The sequence below is a fragment of the Equus quagga genome, chromosome 9 (assembly GCF_021613505.1).
Source record: "Equus quagga isolate Etosha38 chromosome 9, UCLA_HA_Equagga_1.0, whole genome shotgun sequence".
NCBI lineage: Eukaryota > Metazoa > Chordata > Mammalia > Perissodactyla > Equidae > Equus > Equus quagga.
Genome location: NC_060275.1, coordinates 111,365,132 through 111,387,109, shown reverse-complemented (window position 1 = coordinate 111,387,109; position 21,978 = coordinate 111,365,132). Strand labels below are relative to the sequence as shown.

General features: G+C 38.7%; 1 protein-coding gene across 2 annotated transcripts in view; it reads right to left on the bottom strand.

Annotated features, from left to right (window-relative positions):
* CTNND2 (catenin delta 2) overlaps positions 1 to 21,824 on the bottom strand; it is an 881,420-nt gene extending 859,596 nt beyond the window's left edge. For both annotated transcript variants that reach the window (XM_046672368.1, XM_046672371.1), the window contains exon 1: positions 21,620 to 21,824. In XM_046672368.1, coding sequence (XP_046528324.1) covers positions 21,620 to 21,656 — 37 coding nt within the window. In that variant the 5' untranslated portion in view covers positions 21,657 to 21,824. The remainder of the gene's footprint in view (positions 1 to 21,619) is intronic.
* Positions 21,825 to 21,978: the final 154 nt, after the last annotated feature.

Here is a 21,978-nt window from a genome sequence, read left to right as displayed (position 1 = left end):
ATTCCTGGTTTACTAAGAATTATTAATTATGACTTGGTATTGGAATTTACCATCTTTGAAACATTGATTCAAATGAACTTTGGTTTTCCTCTTACAGTTGTTAATATAATGCATTATGGCATTTGTTGGCTGGTTCCTTCCTTGTGCCCTCAGATGCAGCCCTCTACCTTCCTGCCTCTATCCTGCATCATGGGATTGCCCTGCAGGTAGTTTTCTGTGTGTCTGTAACAGTGGGCTTCCAGCTGAGTTTAGCCAATGGGAGGCCCTGGCAAGAGGCTGGATCAGAGGAGGGAGCAGGCAGAATATTACTCTCCCTTCCTCTCTCCTCTCACTCTCTGACAGCTGCTGCCTCTCCTCCATGGCTCTATGCCCTGGATGGAACTCTCCCTCTGGGAAATCCAGGCTTTGGGTTCCAGTAGCACTGCCTTCTCCTATCTCTCCAGGCCACAGTTTCCCAGTCTTAGCACTACGGACATTTTGGAGCCAGATAATTCTTTGTCGTGGGGGCTGTCCTGTGCATGGTAGAACATTTAGCAGCTTCCTGGCCTCTACACACTAGATACCAGTACCACGCCCCAGCCAGTCATGACAGTCAAAATGTCTCCAAAGGTTGCTAAGTGTCTCCTGGGTGGGGAGAGGGGCCACAAAGCCCCCCACTGAGAAACACAGCTCTAGGCTAAAGGGTGTCATGGCTTCTCCAGGCTAGTAACTGAGTTACTTCTCTGACCCCTTGTTTGACTTCTCAGCTTTTCTCTCAACTATGGAACCAATTCTCTACATTAAATTCCCTTTGTTGTAAATACTGAAGTGGTCCACGACTAATAAAACCAATTTCTATTACTAAATCATACTTGAAAACTTAGGAATGACTATACCATGCATATTTGTAATAACTGGCTTTTATCTGCCTTCTTGCATTTTACAATTTCTTGAGATGAACACTTAGCTCATTAATTATCAATTAATCTTCCTTTTCAATATATGTGCTAAATGCTATCAATTGCTACACTAGTTACATTATTTGAGTTTTACTATTTGCTGTTTTAATCAGCATTCAGTTACAAACATTTTCTAAAACTCATTATGATGTCTCAAAGTTTTGAAAGTAATCTTGAATTTTCATTATAAATCAAGCATATAAGAAATAGGCCATATTGAATTTGTAAAAGAAGCATTTTACAAAAGATAAAGAAATTTTTAAACTGTTTGGCCAATATTTTAATATTCTTGGGGATAATGCCCAATGTTTAAGGTATCTATTATGGAGAAACTTTGACTTCAATTACTGCCCAATCCATAGGTGTAAAAAGAGGTTTGCAAAAAAATTTCCTCATTTTCAGGAATAAAAATTATCACCACCACCACCACCACCATCATCATCATCATCATCATATTCTGTTTGGGAGCATCACTGATCTTTAAAACAAAGACATAAGAGAATCAATGTGAAAGTAATTCTTTATTTCATTTGGGAAAAAGTGCTATAGTATAAAGGGAAGATACAATTGAAATACAATTTCAAATTATAAACATCAAATTCCATAAAACTATACATAAATCCACCTAATAACTAAAAATACATAAGCACCTAAGAGCAGCATGCAAAATTTCGAGACTTTCTGTATGGCAGAATCAAATAAATGAAGCTTGTGTATAAGAAAAGAAATGCTGAAGACAATCATCTTCTATGCAAGCTTTCTTCTTTTAAAAGTGTTTTATAGAACAGCTTAACAATTTTATACACATACAGAGATGCGCACACAAAGAAATAGAAATTTTGGAAGCAATCAGAGACGTACTCAAAAACGCAATTATATCTTTTCTGAGCTGTTTTTCATTTTATACTTGAAAAACTACATCAGTGTGTATTAACAAACGTGGTGTAACAGTTATAAAAAAAAAAAACTCTATTGTAAATATTGCACATTTTCCTGAGTTCTGTTCCCTAAAGAATTTCTTCTCCATCTTCTTTGCTCTCTCTCCTCACCAATATGTGTTATTTCCTGTAAAAGTTTGCTCACTTGTCTCTGGGATGAGCTCCCCAGAGAACAGGTCAGGTCCAAGTAAGGCAGTGTTCAGAGAAACCCAAAAAGCAAACGGTGTTTGTACTTCTGCTTACTTCCCATCTTCAGCGTAGATCAATGCTTAGTGAGAACAGGAGAAGCAAATGTTTGGCAGCGTTCTGTCATCCAGATCTCAAACCGAGTACAATTACATCAGAAAACTCCTCTAAAGCTTGTATGCCTGTGAAAGTAACTAGACGTTATTTCCAGAACCCTGAGCTGAAGTTTGTAGCTTAAGACCTACTGACTATGAAATTGGGTGCCTGTATCTTTTTCAGATTATTATTTCATAAGAGCCATGGCAGTTTCCTGTAGGTGAGCAGCTGCCCAGCACTGAGACTCTCTTCTGTCCATCCTGGACTCTGCCCTACCCAAATTTCATCAGACTCTAACAGAGAACACTGGCCCAAGGGAGCAGGAAGCACGTGGACATGAGAGTACCACGTCTGGAAGGTGCAAGGAGACATGGGGCCTCCCTGGAGTTTCGCCACTAGCCTGGATGTGTCAAATTAATAACATTCTTCATTTCTGTCTCTGCAATTACACTAGAAGCTTTTTCCAGGGCTCTTCAAGACCTCCTTGCTCTCTGATTGCCTCTGCCAGCTCCAGCCGCCCCACACAGCAGAGCTGCCTGCGGAGCAGCCTGCGGTTTCCATGGAGACAGTGCCAGCACAGAGGGGGAGGGTAAGGCAGATGCCAAGTGGAGCAGACGAACCAGACTGCATCACCACTGACTCCTGAGGTCCTCAGGACAGACCCATTAGCAACAAGGACAGGAAGGCTGCGGAAATGACAAGGCAGCAGGACTGGGTGGAAAACAAACTGAGATGAGAGAGAGAGAGACATTTAAAATTGGCAAGTATCTCTGGATGTGATGCACTGTTTCTACCAAAATGAAATGTAAAAATCAGGTCTTCGAGTTATTTTAAAAAACTATAAATATATGCATGCATGTGCATGTGCGTGTATATATATATATATATATATATATATATAGGAAAAGTTTGACCTGCCTTCTCTTAACATCTGGAAACAGCATTTCTAGAAAAGCTAATTTTCATGGAAATATCGAAACACAGCAAGACAGCTTTGGAGTGTGCTACCATTTTATTTGAGCACATTATCATAATATTTATTCCCAATCATGATTCACGCCCTATTCTGTGCCATTAATGAGACTCTGACATTCATTTTTTCTTACTTTTATACAAAATCCTCAGTTTTTATTTTACATACAAGAATTCTGAAGTAAGATTTGTTTTACCAGTAAGAAATATAGGCTCGCAAAGACTAACTCCTAAAGTTAAAGTATATCTAAGCTGTCCAATTCTCATTCAAATATTCCACCAATGCTTTTTTTCTATGACATGTTTGGGCTGTTCACTAGCATCGGGGTTCTCTTGGTCCTCTGGGCATATAGTAGGCCTGGGCTTCCCTCCCCCTTTAAAATTGATCGTGGCCACACATCTCACTCAGCCAGATGAGACAGGATCAAGTGATATATACGACTCAATTTTCCACTGCACTTTCCCTACCTCAGTGATCATGGGCAAATGTGCTAAGATGGAGGATCCATGGGCCTCGGTCCCAGAATGACTAGGATCATCCAAGTCTCCATTCCCACCTTTCACCAACCCATGCTGAAGAGGTACCAACTCTCACTCTTTTAAAATGCTCAAATTTAAGGGCTGTTCATTAAAGCAGCATAACCTCGCTTGTCCTACTAGATATACAACCTCCTCCTTCAATAATAAAATATTTTAGTTAAGACATTATGCTCATTTGTATGAGGGGCCCAGAGAACTATGACAGATTCTCTCTTCAAAGTCACAGTCTAACAAATTAGTAGCTGATTAATATAAAAGACAATACATGAAACACTCCACAGTAAATGGAAAACAAAATTTCTGTAGGAGTTTACTTTGAGCGGAGGTTAAGACTCAAAGGCTTAGCACCAGAAAGTGGCATTTAAGATAGCGATGTTAAAGAATGAACAAACCAAGAAGACTTTCTACCACAAGTTAGGTGTGGCAGTCTGACATACAATAAAGCCTCAACAATTATTATCATTAGTATTATTACTAGAGCAAGAGAATTGCAGGTCCTATTGTGCCCAAGAGACTCTGCATGGGTAGCGCTAGTGAAATTTGAATTGCAGAAACACAACAAATAATTCTGTAGTAGAATTATGTCCCATGCAATATTTGGGACTTACTTATACTGTGGGAAAAAATAAAAAACTACTGTTTATCTGCAATTCAAATTTAACTAACCATCCTGTATTTTCATCTGCTAAATCTAGCAACCCTATGAGCACACCCTGAGATTGCAGAGGTCAGGTAAGAGGGCTAGTGGTGAGGCGTTAAAGTTATCAGTGAGATGATTTATAAAATAAAGACTAATTACATTTTTGGGGGGGTTTTGTAAATGGAAAGAAAATTCCCACTCACTTGTTAAAATATTCTCAAAATAAATGATGTCAATGCTCTCTGCCTCTGCAAAAGTCACACACTAAACAAAATACATAAAGGAAGAAATGTTGCAAATTTGGAATTATCCATATCTTATGCTTGTACACATCATCAAATGAAAAAAAGCAGTTTTCCTTTTTATTGCTTTATTTGTAATTTTGAGAAATTACTCTCCTTTCCCTCACCTTAACCATAAATCCAGGACATGGATGATAAAAAATAGGTTATGCTCCTTTACTATTTAATAATTAATAAATCAACTTGAATAACGGTTCTAAAATATTAGGACATAGACCAAGCCTATTAAAATCAAACAAAAATGCCCTTTCCTTTATTAATATCTTTAAAAACATTGAGCGGGCATTTTAAAAACTTCTACTGTTAAAAATTAGATTTGAAAAATAACCTTCATCTTTTAGGATAGTTTTAGGTTTACCAAAAATTTCAAAGATGGTATAGAGAATTCCCATATAGCCTACACCCAATTTCCTTTATTAAGAACATCTTACGTTAGTATGAAATATTTGTTACAATTAGTGAACCAGTGTTGAATCATTATTATTTACCAAAGTTCATACTTTATTCAGATTTACTTAATTTGTCCCTAAAGTCCTTGAGGGGTTCCAGGATCCCATCCAGGATACCACACTACTTTAGTTCTCTTGGACTCCTCCTAGCTCTGACGCTTTCTCAGACTTTCCTTGTTTTTGATGACCTTGAAAGTTCTGAGGAGTGATGATCAGATATTTTGTAGAATTTTCCTTATTTGGGATTTGTCTAATGTTTCTTTTAAGAGTAGACTGGGGCTGTAGACTTTGGGGAGGAAGCTACAAAAGTCAACTGCTATTTTCAACACATCTTATTCAAGGGTATATACTAGATTTTTTAATCGACAATTTTTATGAAATGCTCATTTATATTCTTGGAAACTAAATTATATTTGAAAGCCCCCAACTTAATATTGCCAGCATATCCAGTCTAAAGTAAAAATTTGGACAAGACTCAGGAGCTTCAATTATATAAATGAATGGCATTCTAATATGGATTCTAATATCGTTCAGAATGATCACGTGACATTTTAAAGCACAAAAACAAAACACCATTGAAACTTAGAAAAGTCTCATGAAACTATTAGAACATTAAAAGTACTTGTCCTTTAAATAAGTCCTATGTAATTTAAAGACCAAAGCTATAACCCTATAACTAGGCTAACAAAACCAGGAAAGACAGAATCAGTGATGAAGATGAGAAAAGTAGCACTTACGGCAGAGTGACAGACTGCATCCCATTCCTGAGGGCCAAACATACCTGCTGACAGTTCTTTAAGTTTCTTGGGGACTGAAGTTAATTATTCCCAGGCTTGCCAACCTTAATCCAATCAATGGTTTCCCCCATGGCCTAAGAGTTGGCACATCTCCCTTAGTACTTGAAAACATAAGAGAATGTGAATCTCTTATCTGTTATTAACCCACCAAATGGTGAGTTCTAGGGTGGAAAAACGCATAAATGTCATTTTGCCATTATTAATTAGCTCCTCAACTAATGAGATTAATGATTAGGGTTACACTGCCATCTTTATAGGTCAAATATGGTTGCCTGTCAGCAATTGCACATGGTCCTACCTAATACAGCCAAGCATCACTTAACAACAGGAATATGTTCTGAGAAATGCAGTGAGGTGATCACGTCGTTGTGTGAACTTCACAGAGTGTACTTATACAACCCTAGACAGTATAGCCTACTGCACACCTAGGCTATACGGCACTAATCTTAGGGGACCACTGTCATATGTGTGGTCTGTCATTGACCAAAATGCCCTTATGTATTGCATGACTATACTCTCAACAACATAGCAACGTTGGCCTGGATCTGTATTTTGCAAATTTCCAGAATGACTCTCAAATAAAAACCTTTTCAAGACATTTATTCCCCTTGGTAAACAATCTAAGCTAAGGGTCTCATTTCCTCTTTTCATAGGACTCAAAGCCAAATGCTGAAATTATTAGACAGCACGCCGAATGTCAACAGTGCAGTTGAATGTTGTGATAAGGAGCCAGAACACTGCCTTCCACTGAGCTCAGGAGGTGACCGGCATCTGGGCATGCACGCAGATGACACATTTTCAGTTACAAACCCTCAAAATGCTCTCCACGACTAAACTGTGTCAGTGATTTTAAGACACGATTTACAGACCGATTTAAAAGCTAAAGATTCAGAAATATGTAGCAAATACAATGCTCCAAGAGAGAAACAATGTAATCCAAACTATTGTTGAGTGGATAGCAAAAATTTAAACATCAAAGGGAGCCACCTTAGAATCTCATATTATGTAAGAGGAACAATCTAATGACACTAGTTCTGTAACTTCAAGTATTTTCTATGTGCAGGTTTTATATTCGAAAGACACTAAATTTAACTAAAGATGTAGGTAATTTAAATAAAAGGGGATTTTGTGATAGCAGAGTCCAAACATGAGATACAAAAGTTTATAAAAGCAAATTCTTCTTTTTCTGTTAATATGAACTCTGAGTTATAGATACTGCCCGTGAGATGAAATAAAAGTAAACACGCAACTACCAAAATACCATACTTGAAGTCACATCAATTGGCTTCTGATATTTTATTATGTAGCAGTTAAAAAACAAAACAAACAAACCCCACGTCCCTTACATATTTATATTTATTCTTTATAAAACAAATCACTGCATTTCCAACATATAGCATTCGAGGTCTTATGCCAAAATTACATTCGGATAATTTTATAGTAATTTAAAATAATTTACTTTTCTTTCAGTTGACGATATTCCAAATCATACATGGTATCTTCAATCTAAATATAAGAAATGTAATATAAATTCACCCTGAGAAAATAAATCTACCTCTAATCATCATATATGATCATTTTCTCCAATTTGCCTATACTCACCACTACTTTCTCTTAAAATAATGTCTTCATGAAAGAATATCCTGAAAGTTGTCATCTAAATCAGCATTTTCCTGTTTTTCATAGTCTTCTATTTTTCTCTGAGAAGACGATTATTGTTCCATAGAAACATAAAGTTGGTACAGCTCTATTTTTTGTTCTTAAAGTAAATTTAATATCCTCCCGCAGCAAAATGTCTGGCATATCTGTATTCCCATTTACTATGAGATAATCTGCCTTTGAAAAACAACCTGCTGTCCTTGAGGATGCCAGGAAATCACATGATGGCTGACTTGATAGGCGAAAGCACGTATTAGCTCTACACATGGAAACGCAGGCAGCTCTTACTAACTCATCATCATATTGATCTCTGACATCCATTCAGTGATAGATTATCTGTCTTCTGTCTGGTCTTCCTATTTCAACATATATCTGTGATATGATTCAATGATTATCGTATATTAAAAATTTATCCTATATAAGGCATCTACTGAGAAGCCAGGCATGCATTAATACTCATGAGTTCCTATGTGTACTATTTCAGTATAGGATGAATTGTAAAGTCACTTTAATGACGAACCTTCAAGGAGGTTGCATTCTAATGGAGGCAGACAAGAAAAATAATACGCAAAACAACAAATAAATGAAGTGATTTCTGGTTCTCATACATGTCATGAAGAAGATAAAACAGGGTAATTGTTAGGAAAGCTACCACGAGAGGGTCTGCTTCAGCAAGATGATCAGGAGAGACAGGAAGATAGCCAAAGACCAGGGGCGGGGGCCAGGGGAGATAAGACAGGAAGAGGTCGGACCTTTTCTGTTGGTCACTGCCAGGGTTATAAGCAAATGCAAGATGTGAGTGGATGCAGAGGGAGCCCTCTGCCTGCTGTGGGGATGACAAGCTGCAGGGAAGCTGAGGAAAGGCAGGGTGGCCAGCCAGGAGCCTGTTGCAGAAATTCTGCTGAGAGATGATGGCGGCTTGGATCAGCATGAGAAGAAGTGGGAGGTTCAACCAAGATCAGAAGCACTCATGTAATTTCAAAAAATAACTATAAAAAAGAACTGTGGTATTCCAAAGAATAATTTAAAATACCTTAAAGAACAACTCACATTCTTGATTAGTAATTCCCATTCATTTAGGGACGAATTCAATACCAAACATCCCAAATTTTCCACTAGAGCTGGTCCTTCCTCGGCGCTGGGACCTTGCTAGTTTTACCCTTGGTCTCTGTTACAGACTAAACGTTTGTTCTCCTGCCCTCCCAATTCACATGCTGCAGCCCTAACATCTAATGTGATGGTATTTAGAGACAGGGCCTTTCTATAGTAACTAGGGTGAAATGAGGTCATGAGGGTGGGGCCCTCATGCAGGGATTAGTGGCCTTATAAGAAGAGGAAGAGAGAGAGATGCACGCACCAAGGAAAGGCCTTGTGAGGACAGAGAAAGATGGTGACCATCTGCAAGCAGGAAGAGAGCAGGAACCTAATCAGCTGGCACCTTGATCTTGGACTTCCCAGCCTCCAAAACTGACACATAAATGCCTGTTGTTTAAGACACCCAGTCTAGGGCATTTTGTTATGGCAGCCTGAGCTGACCAAGACAGTCTCTTATAGTGTAGTGTTTTCATTTAGTAAAGTCCTTCCAAAGTCAGGTTTCACTATCACAACAGACATACCATCCAACACACCTTCCCTAACCTCTGTGATTGAGGGGAACATGGCATGTTCTTACATTCAGATTTATGTAATATTTACACCATTCAGCATGGTACTCATTATCCTGTCAGTGCTATAGAGCAGCCCATAGACCTGTTGTCAAAATGTTCTACCATCTCTTCCTGGTGATGCACAAACAGCTTCACAAACTTTTCTGACAGTACGATATTCTCTATGACATCACACATCTGCACATTGCAACACCAGAAATCTCACATCGCATCTATATTTTTTAGCTTGATATGCACGTGAAGCTTAGCTCCTGGATACAATGACAGCAAACTTTCCCATGTGGTGACAGTATTACTGCAAAGGGTTGAGTACCACGTGCATATACTGGGATGACCCACCTGCCTTGAATGTCCTTCTCATGGCCTTGTAATGGATGGAGAAGCAGCCTTTCCTTTCACCAAATGCCTAGCACTACCTATCTTCAAAGATACACCAGCAGTAAACTTATAGGTAATAATGCCTTATTTACAGGAAAAATACTCAGCAGAAAAATTAAAATTACTCCTATAGTATGTGGGTAGCTATTTAATGGAAATCATGGGCATACACATTGAAAACTAGTAAGGTACAACAAATAAGAAGTAAAATTTTCCTTCGTAGTCCACAAAGCAATTTGCTTTAAAAAGTAAGAAGAAGAAAGAGGAAAGGCAATGGGCACCAAATACACCTGTGTGAGCATAAAGGACATTGAGAGAACCTGTGAAAAGACCTGACTTAAAGAGCATCTTCTTTGGGTCAGCATGTATCTTTAAACTCAGATGAATATCACCTAAGGAGCTTCTGAGGAGAAAACATGCCAAAATCTACTATTGGTTCAAAAATCTATGTTGCTTTTAAAACTCTTATTTTCAGTTTGAAAAGATAAAATATGGGAAAGTACTTGTAATGATGAACATGCTATAAAACTCAGAGGAATAACTTTGCTTATATTTCCTCCCACACCCTGTTCAACTCAAGATAGCATTTTATCAGGTTGTCACCCGCTCTCCCACTTGCAGCTCTGTATCACCTGCCATTCCGTAGGTCTAACCATTATTGTAAAATGCATAATTTGTCAGGTCACTAGGAAGCCACATAAAATCATATTATTACACTGTGTAAATGTAAAGTATTTATGTTTAGTACTGAAAGAGCTCGAGTCCTAGTAGCAATTAATGCATTTTAATGAACTGGCACGCACACGGGAGAAAGGGAAGTATTTCAGAGATGTGACAGTAAATAAGGCTTCATGGTCACTGGAGGTTGAAATTCAAGTCTGAAAAGAATATAAGTAGCTACTCTTCAACTAGAGAAAATGGCTAAACCACTCAGAGGAGGGAAGATTATCTGGCTCTGGAATAGAACGTTGTTTCCTACTATTTATAACTTATCACTACTTCAAAATTTATATTCAGCCCAGTTTGTTGACTGAATGGATTAATCAATGAACAATCGACCAGCCCACTTAAAAAGTTCTGTTGCCAAAACCAGTTTAAGCTACCTGCTCCTTCTCACCTCTTAAAATTTCTGCATTACTTCCCAGGTGTTACCAAACTCCAACCCCCCTCTTTCAGAGCTCACCAGAACATACTCAGTCTTCTGTGTCCAGAGTCTGTATTTCTGGAGGAAGAAGGGATGCCACTGAGCATCAGTTTGCCCCAGCCATGCTCTTGCCTCATCCTCTCACACTCTGCTGCTTTCTGGGGTTTACCTGTACAAGCTAAGAGCACCCCATGAATCCTCTCCATGCTGAAATAGGAAATTTGGAATCATCATATGATTTATCACATGAATTTCCCTAAGCTGAAGAACAACAACTTGAGATTTATAAGAAAAAAGGACCAGGGGGCTGGCCCCGGTGGCCGAGTGGTTAAGTTCACGCGCTCTGCTGCAGGCGACCCAGTGTTTCGTTGGTTCGAATCCTGGGTGCGGACATGGCACTGCTCATCAAACCACGCTGAGGCAGCGTCCCACATGCCACAACTAGAAGGACCCACAACAAAGAATATACAACTATGTACCGGGGGGCTTTGGGGACAAAAAGGAAAAAAATAAAAAATCTTAAAAAAAAAAAAAGAAAAATAAATAAAGGACCATATCTGAAACTGCTTTAAGCAGTGAGCAAAACCAGGATTAGCATCTCCTCTTGAGTACCTAAAATTTGCTACTCACTAAGCAGTGTACTCATTGAGGGAAACTAACTCCCCTTCTTTACTTCCTTCAAAAGTTTGAGAACAGCGAACAAATTATTATTTTTTTCCATAACTTACACATGGTTTCTTCCTATTGGCAGACTATAGTTAGAGTGAGAAGAATTCTCTGAAATTCTGTTCAAAGTATTTAAGGAAATATGCTCAAAAAATGGAAGCCAGCTACAGTTCACACTTCTAAAACTGTTCTGATAAAGCCCTCCAGGTGCCAGACTCGGCAGCCCACCAGTAGAGAAAATAATATTCTGAGACATGTGTACAGATTTCAATCTCTGAGCAACAGTAGGGCTTCACTCTACTTCCCTTTTAAGCAGCAAATATCGGTGCAAAAAAGAAAAAGATAGAGAGAGCTTTTTGGAGCCAATTTGCTATGACATAATTTTTGAAATGGTATAAAGAAATAACAGGAATTATTTCCACTGATGGATAAAGGAGAATTCTTCCTGGAGGCAATATTCAACAGTGTGGAATGTAGCAACAGCTTTACAATCATTAGGACTTGGGCATTTTATAACCATATTAGTAACAGAGGTCAGAGATTTAGTTTTACAGACAAGAAAATCTTCTAACTTCCACTCATATCAAAAAATTTAGCCTATTTTCAAGCACATCAAAAGTTCCAGAGAACATATTTTATATTTTAATGCTTGTTATGATTATGTTTCCCAAAGCATTTTTATATAAATTGTCGTATCACATTCACAAAAACTGTGGATTTTGATCCCGATGAGCAAAGGACCAAATAGGCACAAATACAAAGTCACAAGAGAAAGCTACTGTCAAGCAGGATTCAGATCCCAGAACTCTGAATCCTAATCCAGTGTTCCCTCCAGAGTAGTGCAGCAACTAGCACCCAAAATGAACCAAATGCAACCAAACTTTAGCTCATGAGCCCTTTTTTTTTTTTTTTGGAGGAAGATTAGCCCTGAGCTAACATCTGTTGCCAATCCTCCTCTTTTTGCTGAGGAAGACTGGCCCTGAGCTAACATCCGTGCCCATCTTCCTCTACTTTATATGTGGGACGCCTATCACAGCATGGCTTGCCAAGCAGTGACATGTCTGCACCCGGGATCCGAACCAGCGAACCCCAGGCTGCTGGTGTGAAGATGCGAACTTAATTGTGTGCCACCGGGCTGGCCCCTCATGAGCCATTTTTGACAATGAAAACAAAAGTGTACATATAGCCCACAATGATTAACAGATGTTTACTATGTGCCATTATTGTAGGATTTGAGGATCAATGATAAAAATAAAAGATAGATTACCAACATGGGGTGGGGGTGGAGAGAAACATGGTCCTATTTGATCAGAGAAAAAGGTCTATGCACTCGAGGGAGGTTCGGGGGGGGGGGGTGGTGTATAGAAAATCATCTATGTGCCTAAATGGCATCCTAACTTACTCTTCCCAATAAACCCGAAACACACAGCGAAGTGACCGTAGCATATACACAAGCTTGCACCTGTGCGCCCCAGACTGTCACAGACAACTTGACTTTCACAGAGATCCCTGAGCCTGTGCAGGTGCCTAATTATGCTTCATGTGGGGAAAGCAAAAGCCAGAATTAGAGAAAAGGACATGTCATCTTGATTATTTAAAAGTAGAAAGAGATAAGGGGTTTGAGGTTCACTAACATACTAGGCTTTCCGCCACGTATTTTAGGACCATGGTCGTTAATTTGCCCTCACAACCCAAAGACAGGAATTAATTCCCCTCTATCAACAATGACACCCAGTAGTAAGTTATCTACTTGCCTAAAAAGAAACGGAAAAGGTGAGATATGAACTCAGTCAAGTGAGGATACACTATTAAGTATTCCCTCCACCATTTTCTCCACTGCTGTACCTACTACTCAGACACACAAAATCAGGGAGCAGAGAATGCTCCCTTAAAGAAGAACCCTCCTAGGAAAAGGGGACACATTTAACTACAAGAGTTAGAATTATGCTTTAAAAATAAGAATTAATAAAATGAGGAATAAATTGATAAATCATGACAAAGAGTAATGTAATTATTATAGACAAATAATACAAATCAGTAAGAAACACAGCAAAGAGACCAATTGAGAAACGTGCAGAGGATATGAGAAGAAAACTCACAAAAGAATTAGGAGTGCGTCATAAACTTATGTAATATTTAACTTTAGCCATATTCAAAGAGAAGCAACTTAAATCATAGAGGAACACAATTTTTCCCCTATCTAATTGGAATTTGTTGTTGTTGTTTTTAATTATGATACCCAGTGTTGAAATCATGGGGCAATTGGTACACTCCTGCCTTGCTGAGAGAAATAGAAATTATCTAACTTCTCTGAAGGACAACTCGACAACATATATCAACAGCTTTGAAAACTACCAGCTCTATGAAGTAATCTAGAGACCCAGATGAAAACTATTGAGGTGTAAATACAGCATCAAATATACTGCCAAAAAATGAAAATGCCATCAATCTCCAAAAATAGTGAGCTATTTAAGCAAATGATGTTATATCAAAGTATGAAAAACAAACACTAAAAATGAATACCCATTAAAAGCCTCCTTACATATTAAAAAGTAACAAAGCAAAATATGAGAAATCTTCTAAATTTAAAAATGTGAATAGATTAGCATTTATGCTAAAAACAGAGTCATTTCTGGGGCTTGAGATCCTGTATGAACTTCAGCTTCTTTTTATCATTTCTATATTTTCAAAATTTTAATGAGTAGGCAGTACTTTTGAAAACAGAAAAAAAATAATGAAACACTATTTGAAAAAGAGAAAAATACCATACTAACATGCTATAGTGTTCTAAGGAAGACAGTAACTCACTAAACCTACTCAATACATCCCAAATTTAAAACAGAGAAACTCTGGGTATGACACTGGTTAGAATTTATGTAACACATACTCCATGAAGAATGAACCTTGTTAATTCAGTCATGTATTCAACTAATTAATGAAATTCATCCCAAAGAAAATATATAATATTCTTCTAAAAATTTAAAAGCATGCTTTTTTGTTCTCTGTAGTGATGTAATACACATCAAACCATGATATATTTGGTAGAAAGATAACATATAAAAATAAAACACTTGAAATCTTGCCATGAACACTATGGTCTTGTGTCTGCCTATGTGTGTATAGGGGTATGTGTGCTGGGTATCATATTCAATATAGTTTTTTGCCTTGAATTTCTTGTTAACCTTCAGTACCACAAATACTTTCCATTGAATTAACTATTCTTTGAAAAGATAACTCATAGCTGCATAATTTTCCTTTGGATAGAGGTGCCATAATACATCTATGCACCTATGATGGATTTAACATTATTATTCTTTTCCAACCTATCTCAAGCCAGAGTCTCATCCATATGCTACCAGCTCCAGCCTTGATGCACCATGTGCCACATCTTGGGTAAATGTGAGATGATTTCTACTATCTCTGTGACTCTTCACATGATAGTCATTTCTCCTGTCTGCCTTTCTGGAAAACTCCTGTACCTCCTCATCTGGTGACTCCAAAAAAACCACACTTGGCACCAGCGAGGACAGTGTTAGAGACGAAAGACTGAATTTGAGATTTTTTAGCTTTGGGAGACTTGGTTTGCTGCCAAAGAAGTTGCGCCTCCTGGAAGTTAAATTATTGTGTTACTGAAGGTAATGACTGCTATGCTACTCTAAGGTTTGAAAGTCCAAATAAAATACTTGAGAAAGAAGAATAAAATTTATTTTAAGAAGTGAGCTTTTCTTAGGTTGAGTAGTCATGCTTGGAGTCAAATAAAACATCATGTCTATTTGGAAATTCAATTTTTTCTTCTTTCTTGACTGTGTCCATTATTGCTCCCATAAAAGTTAAAACACTAAATGACAGCCAAACTCTAAGTATCTACACTGAGGTAGAACGTGCTATGGATAATAGCTGGCAGGGATCTTCATTTATATACGGTGTGGGGAGTCAGACTTTGACACTGTCCTTTTTATGCCCACTTCTTACCACTTAGAAGGCCATCCAATTACTGGCAGAGTCTAACATGGGGAGTAGGAAAGAAATACCGAGAATGAGGTATTTTAAAGTTGGTAATACATAAATCAGCTGAACTTCACAGATCATACTCCCTATTAATCAGCCAGGGCATTAGACACTCCCACGATAAGTCTTGATATAGTATAAAAATATCATAAAATATTTCAAGAGCTCACCTACTAAGCAAAACACTGTGAAAGTTACTATACCCAAAATTCTACAACCAGAATTCCTTAGAAACCACATCAATGAGGAACACTTTTTCTCGACTTCGGATATTTTTTAGGTGAAGGGAACTTAGTTAATGTAACCCTTCTGGCCCCGCTCCAGCCCTTCACTTTCTCTGCCTCTGAAGAAGAAAGGAAGGAACTGGGCTAGGTCCTTCCTTCTTTCTCTGGAAATCTGCCTGCCTGCAGAGAGCAAGGCTGGGGCTCTAGGGCTCAGAGACAGCTCTGTCTCTGTGGGAAGGGAGGAGGGGAGGAAGGCCAACGTCCTGGGATGTCATTCGGCATCATATTAAGCTATATCTAATCAGAACTGTTATTTCGCCCGTGGTGGCCACTCCTTTATCTTTTTTTTCTTCCAACATCCCAACTTTTTCAGAACCTGGAAGGGTTGGAGGGGAGGGTTGATATTTATCTGGTTCCTTAAAGACACCACCAATCCAAATTTTATGACTTAAGGTAAATATATACCTTTCTATGGTTTATGTTGTTTCATATTTAAACGAGAAAAGATTATAATAAGTATTATAAGATTATGAAGAGGCTCCTGAGCCAAAAGAATACACTATATAAAACATGTACGAAATGCATTTTTCTTAATACATATCTATTGGATAAAATTTCTAACACAGTTGTGATAATCATATCTATTAAGCAAAAAATGTTATTAATGAGAAAACGCCAGCCCTTATCAATGCAGGTTAAATGTATTTACTAATTTCAATGACAGAATTAACTGTTCCCCACGATCCAATGCTATAAACTAAACATCGCAATTAGTAATACACTCCATATCATTCAAAACTTACAGAAATTTTGACACAGTTATTTAACCAGACAGAATTGGCTCACCCACTTATTTGATCCAAAAACCAGAAAGGTCTTTTATTATAACATGTATTTTACTACAGTAAATTATAATTGGCAATTCCCACAAGACATAAATTTGAATATAAATAACTACATTTATTGTCAAAATGTTTTTCTGACTGAAGATAAATTAGTCTCCTGTTATACAGGTCACACTCTGTAACAAATTCTATGATACAGCCAAGCATTATTATCGTAAAAATTATGCTGCTGAAGATCACAGTTCTACTCACAGGAGCTGGTCATAATCAAACCCAGAGGAGTTGGGCACTTCACTGAAGTTATTAAGAGGAAAATGACAAGTGAAAATGACCATTTATTTTCAAAAAGGTACCAAGGCACACACTTTCTTACAAGAACTTGATTTTAACTGGGGCTGGGGTGGGTCTTCTCTTTCTATAACAAATGTAGCTCTTTAAGTTTTCTTCTCCTTTGTCACAATGATATTACAATGGGATTCATGCTCTGTGGCTCTAAACAGAGCAGATGTATAATATTTGACCTCACCAAGAGTGATGCTTATTAAACTATCTATAATATTCTTTGTACAACATTAACCTTAGTAGAAAATTTGATTTTAATCAGGTGAATAATATACCGCTAATAAAGAGTACCAAAGTTTTGAAATTTCTATTACATTAGAATCTTTTTTTTAATAATGGTGCTGGAAGATGTAGTTTACTTCTCTTTTAGCTTAACTATTATATATTTTAATATGTAAAGGAATGGTATGCTGTAGAGTAAAAACTTGACGTATCTTATATGCAAATTTATAAAAAAAGAATTATTACAATAAGAGTAACAGATCCATTTAATAGATATATATTGGATACAGCCATTTGGATATATCCATTTAACGGACAGATATATCCAGTTAAGAGAATATATCCATTTAACAGCCTCTGTTAGAGAGGCTGATGGCCCATATAACATATTTAATAATAAATAAATGAAGCATAAGTAACCATCTTAATATGCAGATATAGACCTCTTGTGTTTACACAAATGTTTAAAATTTACAAGCCGCTTATACACTCACTTTATCCTAAAACCAATCTTCTGAGATATTCTGTCTTATTGTACGCATTTTACAGCTGAAAAAAACTGCGCTAACACCTGAGGATGACACAAATGTCCTAGGACACACAGCTGAGAATACACAGAGCTGGTATTCACTCAAAGCCAGTGTTCTCTCCACATTTCCGTACCTACTAGAAGCAGAGTTCAAAAAAGCACTATACTATAATATACATATTCCAATATTTTATATATACATATTTTTTCATTGTGAGGCAGAGCCCAACTTTTTCTCTATAAATATTTTTCTGATCTGAATTGCTGGTTAATGGAATAATAAATTTCAATATATGTAATTCATGTTACAGATAACTTTTCAGGAATCTCACCAAGGGACACAGGTGAATATTTGTCTAACACGGAAAGCTCCTAGGAAGCACTGTTTCACTTATTTAATCACTATTTCCAATTAGTCAAAAACTAATTGATACAGAGTAGAACTTCAATATCCTAATACAGCTATGACATTTCCTACAAATCAATTAACTACGAAACGGAGCTTGAAATTATACTTAACTGCTACGTGATCAAAAGACAAACCACTGGAGATGTCATAACTACACACTTTTGTTATGAGTCTTAACATTTTTAATAGACTAAAAGCACTATGATCAAATATTTCTGTGAGTTTCCTGTGTCAGAGGCACTGTTTGTGAATATAATTGGATTCATTAAACCCAACCAGGCAGTTTATTAATCAGTAGGCTAGACTGGCCGAGAATGTGATAGAAACTATTTATCTATGACATGTTCAATATTTTACATTAATATAAAAAGCTGTTGCTTTGGCATATAATCAGTTAAACTTAAAACCAGCAACAAGTATCATGAACTGTTCCCACTCGAATTAACTTTTCACCCACATCCACATAACATGTATCGGCAAAGCCATCAAGTATGGTGGCCCCGAGAACACCTTTGGAATATGGATGATAAAAACCATTGTGGAAGCCAACTAAAGAATTTGGCTTGAAAGCGTATTTTTGACTTGTAAATCAGCCAGCAAAGACCCACTGCACCACACCTTCAACAGAAGGACTGGATTTAAAAATACCTGCTGGTCTTCTCTTGGAAGTTGCTCACCCTCTGAATCATGGTGTTCGACCTTAAGTACTCTTAACTGTGTGGCATCTTTTACAAAACAAATCTTTATTAAAAAAAATAAAACTTTTAGGAAGAGTGATACTAGCATCACTGATTCTCCACTAAAGATGAAAATAATGTTCACACAAAGAAACAACCATAAATGGGTGTTCATATCGCCTGTGGATAATCACCAGAAAAAAACCCTTTTGTGGTTCAAAACGCAACAGTTTCTATTTTAGTTCAATTGGCTTGTTACAACCAGATATACCGGTCCATACAATGTATACCTGACTTTATCAACAAACAAATTACAATAAATTATTTTAAATGTAACTTTAATGTTTTCTGAAGTAAGGACAACCTGATGAAATCACTCTGAGGAAGTCTTCAACAATTCCACATCAGTGCATACTATATAAAAGAGAACTCTGAGAAAGCTCAACAGAAACCAGCAAGTTCTACAGCATTTTCAGAAAAGTACTGCCCATTCAATTCCATGTCAAAAGTAATGTCATATTTGTGAATATTATAACTTCATTTTTAATTTTAAAGGTCATTATGAAAGTGATATTATCCTTAGAAATTATTCAACAAAAGTATAAATTGCATTTTCCAACTAATAGCGTTTGAATTTCATTTTTCTCCCTGATGAACCATTTCACTGGGAGAAAGAATTGGCTTGTATTCTATTGTGAAAGATGTGAAGTTGATGGAAATACTGTAATTTGACAGTGCATGACTTCTATTACGAACAAGGAAAACATTAGTGACATCTATAATGATTAGGTTATACATCTACACAAACATACACCAAATTAAATAACTCCTTTCTGCAAGACTATGACAATTTCATTAGAGCAACAACCTCATGTACTTACTACAATTGCCATTCAATCAAGGACTATCATTTTCAATCCACAATATAACATAAAACTCACAGATATAATACATGTAGTTTTTCCCACGCCCACCAGCTGCTCTCTGTGTGCACACATGGGCACAGAGCAATATCTAGCCCTTTAAGAATCATGTTTAAAACGGAAACAGTAGATTCAAATGAAAAGTGAAAAGAGAAAAATGAACGTCTCCATCACCTACTGCTTCTTTCTGGAAAAAAAAATTTATATTAAAACAATGCAAGGAGCACAACAGTATGTTCAAAGTGCTCTTGGAAAGTTCTCTGTATGTAAATAAGGTGAAACTAAAGCAATATTGGTAAAACTAATCACACTGTTCAGTTAACTCGAGCTGTGCAGACCTTCCTAGTCTTTCTGCAACGCTAAGACCTGTTAGCTGTATAATTACAGGCCTCTCAAATTTCAACAGCAAACTCCAAATGCAATCATCTTCATTCAAGCCCTGAGATCTTGTAACCCACAGACCAGTAAGGAAGCCACTTAACAATTTCCCCAAAACATTAAAAATGGATTCTGCATGTGGCAAAGAGATTGTATGGCAGTTTAAAGCATCCGGTCCATATGTGAGGATGCCTGCCCCTATGTATCATACTTCTCATAGAGCGAGACCCCGAAATCAGGCACAGCTTCATCCTTCAATTCGATATGTCATATCAAACACTTCTCCATGGGATTTTAGAAGTGTTGCGGCTCTAAAGTCTTTTAATCCTGTGGGTGAATTACTAACAGCAAAGAGATGAACTGAACTACCATCAGTAGCCTAAACTACGATGGAAGGATGCACAATGAGAGAACTCTTAGGTAGTTTTAGCACCTCCCTATTTTCATGGAAATCGTTGCAGAAAATTCCAAGCATCTTAAATAGTGGTCATATAGTTCCTAAAAGTGAAAACCTATGCATCTCAGGCCCGATACTATGCTTAAAACATACTCCTTTTCTAAACCAACATATTTTTTTGGATAACATTAGCCACGCATGTTAATAACACCTTTCAGAGCTAAAGCAAATTAGACCAGTTAAGTGAAGCACAGAAAGGGAAGGAAAAAACTCCTTGGAACCACAACCTGCCCCTCTTTTCCCACACCCTTCACTACCCTAACATTTACAGCGAAACACAACTTTAGGCATTTTGGAAGTAACTGTTCTTTGTGGGAACGGCACACATACACACCCCAAAAATCCCTAAGGCTGTTTTCCCACCACACAGACCTGGGAGGCTGCACCACCTCTCCAGTGACTTAATTCTGAACGTAGTGGCTCCAACCAGCTGAGTAGCAATCGATGGAAATACATTACACATCAGAATAAGGGGAAGGTTGGCGAAAAAGAGCAGCTTTGCTTTCAGCCATTAATTACGGATCACCCAAATATCGCATCGCAATCTCTCATACACACGTACAGATTTCCAAACCTGGGTTTCAGGAGGCGCTTTCCAGAGCCTTGCTATCTATTGTCAGGACACAGAAGCCCCCGAAACCTGTGAATCGAGCTGAAAACGCTTCCTCTGAAACCGCTAAATATAGACCAAACGGGCTCTGGGTCTGGCAAGCAGCGAGAGACTGAAGAAACGGCCATGGACGCATATGACTAAGTATTTCCATTTTGTTCTAGCCAAACATCGTAATGACATTGAACATAAGGGCAAAAGACTAGAGGGAAGTCCTCCCCACCCCCACCCCGTCTTCTCCCGTATATTAGGGACGTCATGAATGCAACGGGGATGTTCTTGAGGGTGGCAAGGAGCAGTATTGTTGGTGTTGCCCTATATACGCCTCCTCTGGGGGAGATGGGTGGCAGAGAGGGGGAGCACGCAGAGAAGCCACTTGGTAACCGCTCCAAGAAAGGCACTAACCCTGGCCCCCATTTCAGGGAGAGCCGTCTTCCGAGAGGGTACCCGGCGCGATCGCGGTCCTCCCCCGGCTGGCAGGACCGCGCAGCAGCCGCCGCCGCCAGCCGGCCGGGAGCCGAGGACCAACCCCCACCGGCGGCGAGGAGGAGGAGGGCGAGCAGGAGGACGACGCCGAGAAGGAGGATGCGCCTGGCCCCAGCAGCCCAGCGAAGGCAACTCACCGAACGGCGCGGCGCCCGATTGCTTCCTCGCGAACATGCGCCCGCCACCAGCGACAGCTCCTCAGTCCGGGGAAAGGCGTGCGCGCCGCCGCCCGGCTTCAGGGCAAGGTCCTGACCTTGCCCAACTGCAGCATCTTCCGCTTTTGTTGTCTGAGCGCGGCCGCGGGACAAGTGATGCTGGCCGGGAGCTGGGGCGAGCGCCGCGGGGGAGAGGCGGCTCCCGACGCGAGTGCGCTGCGCCCGGCCCGGCGGCCCCTCCGAGCGCGGCGAGCGCAGCGCCCCCTGCCCGGCTCGGCGGGCTCCGCGGGCTCCGCGGGCTCGGGGCTCCTCCGGGCTCCTCCGGACTCCGGGCGCCGCCA